A 13,887-nucleotide genomic window follows, 5' to 3' on the forward strand; every position below is an offset into this window, starting at 1 on the left:
AGTTCAGTCCATGCCCGTTGTAGGTTTGGGCTCATGACGTGCCACAGATAAGGAGAGTGTTCCTTGATGATGCCTCTTGGGCTTTTTATCTCTCTGAGTTTTTATTCCCCACCTCCTTTTCTATTGGTTTGAGGTTACTGGAACATTTTTATAGAGAAAAAAAGTATTAATGTGTTTGTGCTTCAAGTAGTTCAGAGCACAATGGCTTCTACCTACCGCAACTTCCTAACCAGTGTCCCATGGCTCATCCTGTGCCTGGAAGCTGTTTGCATGGTCCTCTTTTTCTTCTTAGGGTTTGACATATCACCACTCATTCCCTACCCAGGTAAGATCAGGAGGGTTCATGTCTGCTTTTCTTTTGCAGAGATGAGATTCAGCAGGTTTGTGTCTTGGTTAGTGAGAAGTAGAATGTTTTTACTGTCCTTTTAAGTACCCTATGTTGCCTCTTCTGGTGTGTGTTTCTTTATAAAAAGCAAAGACAGTGAAGGAAGACATAAGTGGTACTAAATTGCATTTCTGGTCTGTTTTCTGCTGCCTGTGGTAATCTTGGTTCTTACGAACATGAATTTCTGAGGGCAGGCACTGCTCTCTGTTACATGAGGTCTTTGCATGTCAGGGTGTTGGGCTACAGAGGAGGAAGTCAGATGGCAGTGTTTTCCATTTGAATTCTTGATGTAAACGCATGAAGCGAATACAGTGGAATTAAGGGCTTAAATATATTCTGCAGATGAATTTTGTGCATTGAGGAATGCATGATAATGGTTGTGCTACAGCCACAATGTGTTGTGTATTGAGAGTCTTGTGTAAACATGAGCTGGTTAAGCCTGGTGACATTCTTGTGTTACCCTCCCTGTTTTATAGGTTGAAAAATGAGACCCACTTACCAGCTGTTTGATATTTGCAGGATGTAGAGGCTGTCACAATTGTATAAGAATATGACTGTTGGCTTGTCCTGGGTGGTGTTTCCAAGCCTGCAGATCCAAGAGCTTCTCTCTTGGAAAGCCTCTTTTATGCTCATTTCCACATTCATCTCCTCCTACTGCTATTTCTGTTTCTTCTGCCCAGCCGAGGACATTGTACAGGTTTCTCTTTGTAACACATTTCTTCCCTAATGTTCTCAAGGAATCAATCAGCACTCAATTCACAGGAATCCCCCCCAGAGAGACCAACTTAAGCTCCTTAAAGTCACCTTGGGGGAAATGAATGTCCAGTTTTCTTTGCTAAAGGTACCTCATTTCTGTCCTGCTTTTTGAGCCCTCAACACCCATCCTATGGCATCTGTTCTGATCCCTTTCTAAAAATAAATTCAGGGTCAAGGGTGTTGTTTTTCTGATTACTTATGGCTTGGGAAGAAAGCTCTGGAATTCTTTGAAAGCACAAAATACTAATGGCACCTGAATTTTTTATCGAAGGCTTCTTAGTTAATTGTGATTTGGATTTTTTTTTGGTAATCAGAATCCAGTCTCTATTAATAAGTTCACTGCTGTCTTGGTCTTTTCTGTCATGCAGCTTTTCAAGATGTCAACCACATGATGGTGTTTGGATTTGGCTTTTTCCTGACATTTCTGAAAAGATACGGGTTTAGCAGCACTGGATTCAACCTCCTGATCATTGCAGTTGGTGTCCAATGCTCCGTTCTGGTAGAAGCTTTATTACATTTCCTTATTGGAGGGTCAAGCTGGTTTGATGATAGTCTGAAAAGGTAATTAGTTAGTGTTAGAACTGGAATAATCTAGAACTTCTAACTGTTTTTTGTGGTGGATAGTGCCTTGTTATATGGACTCACTCATGAATTAGCACAGTCAGATTTAGGATCACAGAATGGTTTGGGTTGGAAGGAACTTTAAAGATCATCTAGATCCAACCCCCTGCATGGGCAGGGACACCTCCCACCAGCCCAGGCTGCTCCAAGCCCCATCCAACCTGCCCTTCAACACTGCCAGGGATGGGGCAGCCACAGCTTCCCTGGGCAACCTGGGCCAGGCTCTCACCACCCTCACACCCAACAATTTCCTCCTCATGTCCAACCTCCATCTCCCCTCTTCCAGTTTTAATCCATCCCCCTTGTCCTCTCCCTCCTTGCCCTTGTCCCAAGTCCCTCCCCAGCTTTCCTGGAGCCCCTTCAGGCCCTGGAAGGTGCTCTAATGTCTCCCTGGAGCCTTCTCTTCTCCAGGCTGAACACCCCAACTCTCCCAGCCTGTCTCCAGAGCAGAGCTGCTCCAGCCCTTGGGTCATGTTTGTAGCCTCCTCTAGATCCTCTCCAACAGCTCCATATCTTCCCTGTGCTGAGGGCTCCAGAGCTGTGCACAGAACTCCAGATGGGGTCTCACTAGAGCAGAATAGAGGGGCAGAATCCCCTCCCTTGAAGACATTTTAGGAGTTTTTAAGTACATTTTACTGTCTGTCCTTCTTTTGTTCTTGGTTCTGGTGTGATCCTAATCTAGAATTAATTTTTCTTTCCTTTCTTTAATTTCAGAATAACACAGGCTTCTGTGAGTATGACTTCTGTGGTCATCTCCACTGGAGTTATTCTTGGAAGGGCTAATCCTCTGCAGTTGATTCTGATGACAGTTGTGGAGATCATATTTTTCCATATCAGCAGATGTATCAACACGTTATACCTGGAGGTACAGGAGTGTGATTTCCCTGCATGCTGGGAAACGTTTCACTGGGACTTGGGAATGTTGCCTTTTGGTGGTGCTCAGCTGACAGGAAGATCAGTGTGTTTCATCTCACTTAGATTGTGGCTATGTTTTCATTAAGAGATTAAATTTGGCTTTGGGACTATAGTTAAGCACCTTGAACTCCAAACCCTGCATATGCCATAGAATTGGCTGTTTCTTGGCCTTCAAGGCTGAGCTGGTCTGATGGATTGGGATGCAGAGCACTGGGCCTTTCCTGTGCCCTGCCTGTCCCCAGCACATGCCTTGAACTCTGCTAAGGCACTAACTGCCTTTAAACTTCACCCCCTCCCTGTGTCAGTTCAGTCTGGAAGATTTCCCATGGGAATGGTGTACTAGCAGAATCAGACCAGGATCCAAACTCTCTGTATATGAATTGTGTGTTTACCTTGAATTCAGATAACTTCTGCATAAACTGAAGGACTGTGAAAATGAACTCCTGGTAGGGAGGTTACATGAGCAACTATGTGAAGAACTACACCAAAGGCTTCCTATGGGATGAAATAAACCACAAATGTGATTATTCTCTTGCTACAGGTTCCATATTCTAACAGCCTGATGCATGTTCACCTGTTTGGAGCCTACTTTGGTCTGGCAGTCTCCTCACAATTCCCTGAGCCATCCCCAAGGGCTGAGAAGAGTTCAAGTACCCCCAAGTCAGATTTATTCTCCATGTTGGGTAAGGCATTTGCTTTAACAGCTGGAAGAGGGAATTGCAGTGAGAACATAAGGGATGTTTCTGGGGACTGACCACAGCACACTGAAGCTTTTACCTGCACAGTGCAGCTCTGAATGCAGCTGGGCTTAGAAGAGGGTGCTGCTGTGGCTGGTGGTTTCTGACAATGAGTTGGTGAGTCTCAGCATGTTTCCTACCAGGCATCTAAGCCACTCCTGCCAGGGCTGGGGCTTAGTTTGCTTCTGTCAGTCTCAGCACAAAGGCTATGGCAGGTTAACCTTTCCCTCTCCAACTCGGTTGTCCCCTTTGGGCTCGTGTAGTTGGTGAGGCTCCTACACACCAAAGTTGAAGTTGTTATTTGTATTTCAGTAGTGCTTGCAGTTCCCAGCTGGGGCCAAGGCTTAAGTTTTGTTTTGCAAGGTGCTGTACAGAGATAGAAACAGGCAGTCCCTGCCTAGGAATGTAAATGAAGAGATAAAAGCCTGATGAAAGGTGGGGAAAATGATAAACAAGCACACGAGAAGGATCTGGGTCATGACAGTCTGAGTGTCTGGGAGTGCCACCTTTTTCTTACAGAAGTAATTTTATTTATCATTATTCTAAACTTTATTCGTTTTACCTCTGTGGCATGGAGAACAGAGCGTTATCTTTGGAAGTTGACAGCAAAAAATAATGACTGGACAAGGCAAAATAAACTGTCACTTGTTTGCGTTGTCATTCAGGACCAGGCTCAGCTCCGGGAGCAGGGGCACAGGTTGGAGTGTGTGGTCTAGAGGCCACCGACTTCCCTCTGCTGGCTGGAATTTGATCTGTGCGTGTGGATCCACATGCCCATTGGAAAATATGTGTCCTGCCAAGCAGTGAACTTGTTCGACAGAGCCTGAGATTCCTAAATGCTGACAATGAGCTCCGAGGTCATAGAAGCAGGAGAACCTGTTTTTATTCCTCTTGTTAGCAAAGCTTGTGTGGTCATGGAGGTGTGACACTGTGCAGAGATCTTACAGGAGGACAGTGAATTGTTCTTTTTGACCCACATACTGGGGACCTATTCAGTAGGTAACTCTTCTACAGATAAGAAAGCTATGCTGTGTGTAGCTGAGTTGGTGGAGCATGATCATCTCAGCTCAAGCTGTTGGGATTTAGCCCTCCTCTGGAGTAATCTTAGCAGAATAGGGAGGATTCTATTCTTATCATCCAGTTCATCCTCTTTTTCACTTCAAACCCTGCCAGGAGGCAAAGCAATCAGCACCAATTGTACTGGTAGCCAAAGTAAAGAACATTCTGAAGTGCAGTTTGGGTTACTTTGTAGTAATTTGTACCACTGAGCTGTTTTCCTTTTTGGCTCCCTTTAATCCTTTCTTGCAACTGGTTTTGAACAGATATGCCACAGTTCCACAAAAAGGGACAGAAATTTTGGCCAAGGAGCAAGTTTCTGCTGGCTGTGCAGGATGGGCAGGATGCTGATTGTTTGGAAATCAGCAGTGGGTTTGTTCCCACTTGTATCTGAACCTGAGTTTGAGGGGATAAGAGATCATAGAATGGATTGGATTGGAAGGAACCTTAAAAATCACCTAGATCCAACCCCCCCTGCATGGGCAGGGACACCTCCCACCAGCCCAGGTTGCTCCAAGCCCCATCCAACCTGCCCTTCCACACTGCCAGGGATGGGGCAGCCACAGCTTCCCTGGGCAACCTAGGCCAATGTCTCATCACCCTCACACTAAAGATAAAGTTCAAGGTGTTCTAGAAAAAAGCTCTGTGAAGGACCAGGCAGAGGTCAGTGGAGCTGTGCCTTGGCTGTGTTTGCCATGGCAGTGGTGTGTGCTGGGAAGGTGTTGAGCCAGCAGGCAGCTCTCAGGGCTGTCTGCATTGTGAAGTGTTACCCTTTGTTTATGGGAATTGCAGAAAATGCAAAATGTGGGCTGGAGCTCTTCAGGAACAGCCCAATTCGTCATGTTTTAGAGCAGGTAATGAGAATTGCTTGTCTTTATCTCCAGGTACTCTCTTTCTCTGGGTGTTCTGGCCAAGCTTCAATTCTGTGCTCTTTAGTAACTACAGGCAGACAGCAATCTACAACACCTACTTTGCCCTTGCAGTGAGTGCTGTGACTGCCTTCGTGTTGTCTGTTCTGACCACAAAGGATGGAAAGTTCAGAATGGTGAGACCTGAGAGGAAATCATGGCTTTGGAAAGAGATTTTTCTGTTACCCTCAGCATTGCACTGAAAGTGTCAGAGCTGTTACCAGCTGTATCAGATCCCAAGTTTTCAGCCTGACAGTCTCCCAAGCTGAAGCTGGAACTTAGAATTTATGTTCTCAGATTGTAGTTTATCAGAGAATGGTTTGGGTTGGAAGGGACCTTAAAGATCATCTAGATCCAACCCCCTGCATGGGCAGGGACACCTCCCACCAGCCCAGGCTGCTCCAAGCCCCATCCAACCTGCCCTTCAACACTGCCAGGGATGGGGCAGCCACAGCTTCCCTGGGCAACCTGGGCCAGGCTCTCACCACCCTCACAGCCAAGAATTTCCTCCTCATGTCCAACCTCAATCTCCCCTCTTCCAGTTTTAATCCATCCCCCTTTGTCCTCTCCCTCCCTGCCCCTGTCCCAAGCCCCTCTCCAGCTTTCCTGGAGCCCCTTCAGGCCCTGGAAGGTGCTCTAAGGTCTCCCTGGAGCCTTCTCTTCTCCAGGCTGAACACCCCAGCTCTCCCAGCCTGTCTCCAGAGCAGAGCTGCTCCAGCCTTGGATCAGCTGCATGGCCTCCCCTGGACTCACTCCAACAGCTCCATGTCCTTCTTATGTAGCAAAGAGCATTCACTCTGAATCCTGAAGGGATCAGATGTGCGTGAGAATACCCATCAGTGATACTGGGCTGCTAAAAGTGATGACTTGAGTTCTCACTCCATGTTTTATTCCCAGACTGATATCCACAGTGCAGCCCTCGCAGGCGGCGTCGCTGTTGGTTATGCAATGGGCAGCATCCAGCATCCTTGGATTGCCATGATTTTGGGTCTGCTGGCCAGTGTGATAGCCATATTAGGATCTTCCTGCTTACAGGTAATACTCAAAACCTCAAATGGTTGTTTGTTGTTTTTTTTTGTTTAAGCTTTATGAACTTCTTTTCTAATGTAGGATACCTCAAGGGAAATCTCTCTTTCAAAGAGATCAGAGCTAGGAAACAAGCAGAGCCCACATTTGCAGCTTGCAAGACCAAAGTTTATTTGTAATCTGCTGTTATCAACTCACCTTTTGCTGTATCAATTAGACCTTTTCTTCTCCCCAGAGATGCTTGAATCCTGCTCTCAAGATCCATGATGCCACTGGAGTTCATTTCACTTTTGGCTTGCCTGCGGTGCTTGGGGGTCTTGCCCACCTCCTTCTCGTAGGAATAGAAGGATGGATTAATATATCAAGGTACATAAATTCTTCCTAGTAAGTAATAAGCTTAGCTAATCCTGTCCCCCTTTTAATTTAAGATTAAATGCAGCAGGCATAGGAGATGAGGGCTGGGGATGTGTATCATTCCAAGACTCATTTTGGCTTTTAGGATGTGTTTTGGGGAGCTTTGTGTGCTAACACAGGGGGGCAGAAATCAGCATTTTCCTTTGAATGGAGCTTTAACTCTGAGTGAAGGGCAAGATTGTCAGCTTGGACTAAAGCCAAGACTGGACACTGCACTGACAGATACACTTGGGGAGATACCCTGCAGAAGGTGAAGGGCTCAGTTAAGGGTGTTCTCCATAAGTTGGTGGTTTTTTTGCATATCAAGCTCATTTCGTGTCATAGAAGAAATTCTCTGATTTTCTCAGTTTCTGCAGAATTAATCACAGTGTTTCTTATTAAAACAGACAAATGTAATGATGTTTTAGTGCCACAGTGATGGTTTCTAAGGGCAAAATATGTCTCTCTGAAGTCTGGATTAGGTTTCTGGTAGGATCTCTTAAACATCTAACTGCAGCTTCAAAGTGATTCAAGACTAACATAATCTTTCTGAGGGGGTTTGATGTAGAACACTGCATAGAGAGATTCCTTCACAGTCTGAATTTAAGTTGAAACATTTTGCTTTTCAGCTTGGGTTCTTTGGTCATGACTCACCTTGGTGCCATCTGCCAGACCATCAGTGTTGCCTTGGTAACAGGTTTTATTACAGGTCAGTATTGAAAGATGTTTCATTAAGACCTCATTTCCTGGGGGGAGGGGGTACCTCATCTTACCACTCCTGCTACCACAGCAGTGTAGCAAGGAGAGGCCACTTGAACTGGGGCTCAGAAATTATTTCTCTGGGTAAATTATTTGTAGAAGCTGCCAAGGGAAACATGAATGCAGGGACCCTTCAAAGCCTGTCTTTTAAAGAGCTGTATTCAACAGAAACAGCCTCATAGCACCACTTTTCCATTGGTGTAGTTGATTTTAACAGCTGCCTTCAAACTCCAGACAAGAGATGTGTGAGATTGAAAATCCCAAGCTACCAGTGCTGATAACCCTGGTGGCTTTTTAAGTGCACAGGCATTTTTCATGCAAGAACTTAATGATTTTTTATGCATTTTTTAGAACCTGGCTTTGTTACCCAGAGTAATTAAATTTTAATATCACAAACCTTGATCCTAGCAAGCTTCTTTCTACTTAAGGTAAGCTTGAGTGAAGGGGCTGTGCTGGAGCATTTAATTCTGAATTTGTATTTTGATCTGTGTCACATTTAGATACATGTTACCATGAAATCTCCAGTTACACACAATCTTCTCTTTTCCCTGATACATATATTTATATTGGATATATTTATTTTTTACAAACAGGTTTAATATTAAATCTCAGACCATTTAAGACCACACCTGTATCAAAGTACTTTGATGACCAGTTTTACTGGGAGGTGAGTTTCAATGTAAAATTAGCTGTGTGGGGTTATATATTGCATCTTGTTGACCCTGATGAAGAACTTCAGGCATTTGTTTTGAAAGAGAAAAAGGGGGAATAATTCCATTTCACAGCACATTTTGGATGCCATATTTGTGATGGATGAACTGTTCCCACAGTTGATTCAGAGCCTGGATATGATAAATGTGTGTAGTCTTCAGCTGGGGTTGTCAGAGGTGTTGGTGAGCACAGGCATAAATCAGAAATGATCTTGTTTGTTGTAACATGTCCTCCTAAATGCTCAGAGATTCTCTGGGATTTGCAGCCCTGGCCTCCTGGGTTCACATAGTCCCTGAGGAGACTTGAGACTAAGGGAGGGATTTTTAGAAGCCAGTGAATGGTATGAAAGGTGCTCTTTATGAAAACAGACTTTCCTGGCTGCAGCCTGATGCACAAACACAGGCCTTGAGCACCTTTAGGTGCTGATTGTGGTGCTAGATCTGAATTACAGAAGAAATGGATGAAAATCAGCTTCTAACAAGGTTGTCCATTGCCTTTTTATATGACTATTTGATGCATAAAATGTTCTGATAAAAGAATGTTTGTCTTCACAGTTTCCCCATTTGGCTGTTGGATTTTGAACAGAGGAACCCAATGGACTGATTTGACCAAGATAAGATTTTCCTGTTTTAACTAGAGAAAGTTAATAGAGCATTTACATATAAAATCTCAGGCTCAAAAAAAAAGCCATCCCAGTGGACACACAAAAAATTAACAATACAGGGTGTAAATTTACAGATGCAAACTCACAATTAATTTTGCTTTTCTGCTTTGTTGGTCTCACCTTCAATGTTTTGGTTTTGTAGGATGTGTACAAACAAGTTGGCTGCACTCATTGCTGTAGTGGCTTATTCATCAAAATGCTTGGAAGTTTTGAGCTCCCAAGCTTACATTTTTGGCTCCCAACTTTAAAAGCCAAAGCACATCTTTTAAAGGATAATTTTTCATGGAGTAGATACTCATTCTTATCTACTGAAGCATTAAAGTACTTCTTTTTAAGGTAAATTAATTCTGTTGAAGACCTTGTTAAGCCAGGATTTGGTGAGCTGGATTGGAGCCAGAACTGAATTCTTTGAGTTATCTGAGTGGTTCAAGGAAAAGCTGTAATTATTTGTCTCAGGCTATTTGGAAGTTCAGATGGCAAGAAGTGAAATTGTTCTGCTTGTGGATGATGTCCCTGAAATCAATGGTATCGTTCATATTCAAGATGTGGCAGCAAACCTCAGAACAGCCTTGCACCAGCACAGGGGCAGCTCTGGCTGCCCTGAGGGTGGGAACAACTGGAGAGGAATAATCCTTGGTGCTTCTTGGTGCCAAGACCCTGTTTGGGAAGTGTCTTACCTTGAGCTGTGTTACTCTGAGACAAGCAGGAGGCTTCTGTGCAAACAACCCCTTGTTTTTAAAATGGATTGTGATGCTTTGTTTCAAAATAATTGGCATAGAAAAAAAAAACAACAAACCTCTTTCAAAAATGCTTACAGAATAAAAAAAGTCAAAGTTTGATGGTTTTTATTTATTCAGCATGCTTAAAGTAATGAGGGAAAATGTAAGACTGGAGGCAATGCTGCTGCAACACAAGCTGTTCTCCAGCAGAAATGCTTTTAAGGAATAGTATTTTATTCCCTTCCTTTTCCCCATGTGTCTTTTATCATTGATTTCTTAAGCAACAAGCCTAGATAAGAGCAGAGGGAGGGGCTGGTACAGCAGAGCTCTCTCACCATTCCATGGGTGCTGAACATTGGGAAGAACTTTTTCTCTGAAAGGGTTGTCAGACATTGGAATGTGCTGCCCAGGGAGGTGGTTGAGTCACCATCCCTGGATGTGTTTAAGAGTTGTGTGGACGTGGTGCTTGGGGACATGGCTCAGTGCTAGACTTGAGAGAGTAGGGTTAATGGTTGGACTCTGACCTTGAAGGTCTTTTCCAACCAAAGTGATTCTGTGATTCTATTATTCTTCCTGAACTCTGACCTGAAGAGCTCTCTCCCTTTATTTTACAGTGGTTAGAAAGTAGCTGACAGCAAGTTTTGTGCATGAGGTACCTCCATCCAGAGCCACTGCACAAGTTGTACTTGTGCCTCTATCCTGTTATGCACAGCCACAGGGAGTTGTTACTCATTATCTCCATAGGATAAATTAAATATTTGGGGATGGGGGGGTGTGTGTAAAAAAAAAAATCCCAAAGGAGCACAGTTCTGTATTATGCAAGAAAAGCCACACATCAGTACGTTTTGAAATTGAAGAAATGGTTATATTGTCCAGATATAGGAAATATTTAATAAATATACGTTAAAAAGTTGGTTTAAAGCATTTTTAGTAAGTCCTGAATTGTAAATAACATGATAGAAACAGCTGGTTAAATACCTCAGTTTTCCACTATCCTATTTACTTGTAGCAAACATCCTATCATAAAAGTGACTGCCATGGTTGCTTGTAGCAATTCTGCATTGGTCAAAAACATGACAACATTGACATCAACATTCAAGAGTAAAAACATGAAACAGAATAGAACCAGGAGTTTTAGTGCTAGGATTTAAGATTTCCTTGTTTTCTCTTTAGACACAATTGAAGGTCACTGTTTACAAAATGGTTTTACAAAACCCAGGGAGCCTGCAGTTAAAAAGCCAGCCCAGCCAGAGCAGCTCAGGGTGTGTTTACTGCCACAGATCTTCTGTGCGACCAAATTTGAAGACCAGTCCTCTGTTTGAAAGAGAATGAAGAGCCATGAGTACAACCCAGAGCAAATCAAATCTCTAGTATTTTAAAGACACTATTGCAGGGAGCAAATTGTAGTATTTTTAAGTCCTGGTCCTGCAACAAAACTTATGCAGACAGAGCCCAGAATTCTGAATAATCAGCAGATTATTCACCCCTGTCTAGTTACAAAACAGAGCTTAAAATAATAAATATTACAGCAAGTTTCAGTTTTAATAATTATAAACAGGTAAGAAATTAACAAAGGAAGAGTGTCTTACCCAAAAAAGATGAATGCATTCTGGAAAAAAACAGCAATTCCTGGATATACAATTGGTTTTTCTAAGAAAAGAAAGAATTCCCATGAATTTTTGAGAAGTTTTAATGAATATCCCATCTCTCACATTCCAGAAACACTATGTGGGTTAAGTTCTGGCAAAAGGTAACCAGCTTCTTTTAAATATGAACAACTGGAGTGGGAAGGAATAGAGTTAGAGAGGGGCCTGTTATGAGTCAGAATTCCTGACTAGACACAGGGGTGAAGTGAAAAAAAACACTTAGTTATTCTACCACATAAATCTGCCAAACCAGATTGTTCTCACATGGAATTAAGACAGCACTGAGCAGCTCCCAGACAAGATGCCCCCAACTCCCATCTCTGTTGTGGGACACAGAAGCCTCAGCCTTAGCCCCCTGGAAAGTTAATTAATTGGCTTTTGTGCTCCCCCCCAATCCATTTAGTTTTCCAAGTCAAAAAGCCTCTCCTGTTCTCTGACCCAAAGTGTGCATCTCAAATGCCATGCTCATAAAGACTGTGATTATTACTTGGGATGACACATCCTGTTTGGAATGTGCATCTAAGTGCACACACATCTGTATTCATACATAATGACACTATACAAACTGGGAGTGCACTTTAGAAGCACAACTATTTATCTAATTAACCTGTTCCCCTGAAAATTCCCTGGGAATCCAGCAAGGCCAAAGCTGTGGAGAATGGAAATGAAACAAACCCACCCATGTGCCCTGACTCACTTCAGCACCAGGCTCAAGTAGTACTTGTAGTACTTAAATAACTTTGTTTCCTTGTGGAAAAAAAAAACCAAAAAGATTTTTTCCAAAGCAAACACTGCAGTTTCCATGTTTTCCTCAACATTTACTGCCACAAAACTGACCATGGTAGGTTTTAAGGTATAAATTTAAAGCAACAAATTGAAACATTTGGGCGATTTGCACAAAATCAGTAATTCTTATTCTAGGAATAAGTGTTCACCCAAGGAATTACTAGAATATAACTGCAGCAGTTTAATTATTAATTATAATTAATCAGTGCAGTTCCCAGGTGACCAGAACTTGTGTTTCTAATGAGCCTAGTTGGAAGCTTTGTGGCTTCTAAGTAGATAAAACCCACCTGATAATAGCAGATACTATGCAATGGTGATGTGTAAGGAACCAAAACATTGAAACTGAACTTGCCTAGAAACTAGTTAGAATAAGTTCTAAAAAAAACACTTCAAACTTTCAAAACCAGATCATATCCATGCTGTATCTCACCTTTCACAACATAGCCTCCAAAGAGGATCCACATGGAAGCAATCAGAGATCCAAAGGCCATCATGAACCCAATGAAGAGCCAGATCCGAGCCCCTTGAAAAAGACGTGGGGATGTTTTGTGTCCCAGCACAGACACCCTTTTGTTTCAGAGCTCCTGCTGTGACACACCAGAGCTGTGCACAGAGACAGCCCACACACACTGGTACAGCTCTGACAGGTCCTCCAGCAGCTCCCCAGGGCTGTGGTACACACCAGCCTGTGTCCCCATACCTGTTTGTCCCAGACAGCCCTCGCTGTAACTGTCACCCCTCACTTGTCCGTTGGACACCGCGTTGATCCTGTGCGAGGAAACAGGGTAGAAACAGGCAAATCAAGAGGTATGTTTTTACAAAACAACAGCAGAAACTTCTCAGAAACCTATATAAAAAAAGATGATGTTGTATTTCTTACCTTTTTTTTTTTTTCAGAGGGGCAAAGCTAAAACTTAAAAGCATTTTTCCAAAGACTAATAACACTTTGCCCTGCGCTACAAGCTTAATTTTTAAAAATGGTTCCTTACTATAAATATCAACCAATATAAGAGAGAAATTCAGGATACTCCACGTGTGCAGCTCTGCTTAAAAATGACACTTACATTAGGAATGCAATCGTGGCTATAACCCCACAAGCATGGTAGGAATGGTTGAAGTCTTCCATTTTAGGGTATTTTACAGCTGCATCTATGATTATCCACCAACCTGTGAAAAACTATTAAAAAACAGAAAAGAGCACAGTAGCTTAAAATATGTACATAAATCTTTTAACAATATATAAGATGGCTGTAGGAATAATAATGTTAATATAGAAAGTCATCCTTATGGTCCCCAATCCAGAATCAAGTGATAGCACAACTCATTTTGGTATCAACTTAGGAATAAGGTTAAATGAAAACCAGATTCCTCTACTCCAATAATTATTAGATGGATAGAAGCTGCAAAACAAAGTAACGTGTGGGTGTCAGCAGCAGATCTTGTCCCTAACTCTGCTGCTACATACAAGGACAACATCTCCCCGTTCTTCCTTTCACTTCCAAACAGCTAAAGATGTTTTATCTCACGGGCTGTGTCTGAGAAGCGGTAAGAGAAGCCCAACGTACCAGCACTCCCGCAGCCACAGAAGCAATCGTGTTTCTTTTCTCCCCCCAGTCAACACACTCCGAGCACCTCAAACTCTCCAGAAAACCCGACATTTTTCAGCGCCCTGAAGAACGAGAGAAGAAAACGGGGCATTTCTTTCCAAGAGGGAACCCACGCAGGGCAAGGCGTGGAACTGCCACACGCTACCTGGGAACCTCCGAGGCAGGAGCCCTTCCCGGGGGAGGACCGAGCAGAGCAGC

General features: G+C 43.1%; 2 protein-coding genes across 2 annotated transcripts; one reads left to right on the forward strand and one right to left on the reverse strand.

The window, feature by feature from the left end:
- The first annotated feature begins 201 nt into the window (after window positions 1-201).
- Window positions 202-8,848, forward strand: LOC104384751 (RH-like protein). The gene is made up of 10 exons (XM_010008385.1): window positions 202-325; window positions 1,510-1,702; window positions 2,477-2,627; window positions 3,219-3,360; window positions 5,355-5,515; window positions 6,276-6,413; window positions 6,640-6,770; window positions 7,427-7,506; window positions 8,150-8,223; window positions 8,822-8,848. Exons 1-10 carry the CDS (start codon window positions 202-204, stop codon window positions 8,846-8,848), a joined length of 1,221 nt encoding a protein of 406 aa, XP_010006687.1.
- Window positions 8,849-10,918: 2,070 nt separating this feature from the next.
- TMEM50A (transmembrane protein 50A) lies at window positions 10,919-13,760 on the reverse strand. The gene is made up of 6 exons (XM_009993566.1): window positions 13,648-13,760; window positions 13,147-13,259; window positions 12,783-12,850; window positions 12,513-12,605; window positions 11,240-11,300; window positions 10,919-10,964 (listed from the first exon to the last, which is right to left on the reverse strand). Exons 1-6 carry the CDS (start codon window positions 13,738-13,740, stop codon window positions 10,919-10,921), a joined length of 474 nt encoding a protein of 157 aa, XP_009991868.1. The 5' UTR covers window positions 13,741-13,760.
- Between the last annotated feature and the right edge of the window lie 127 nt (window positions 13,761-13,887).

The sequence above is a fragment of the Chaetura pelagica genome, unplaced genomic scaffold (genome assembly GCF_000747805.2).
Source record: "Chaetura pelagica isolate M959 unplaced genomic scaffold, ChaPel_1.0 scaffold1310, whole genome shotgun sequence".
NCBI lineage: Eukaryota > Metazoa > Chordata > Aves > Apodiformes > Apodidae > Chaetura > Chaetura pelagica.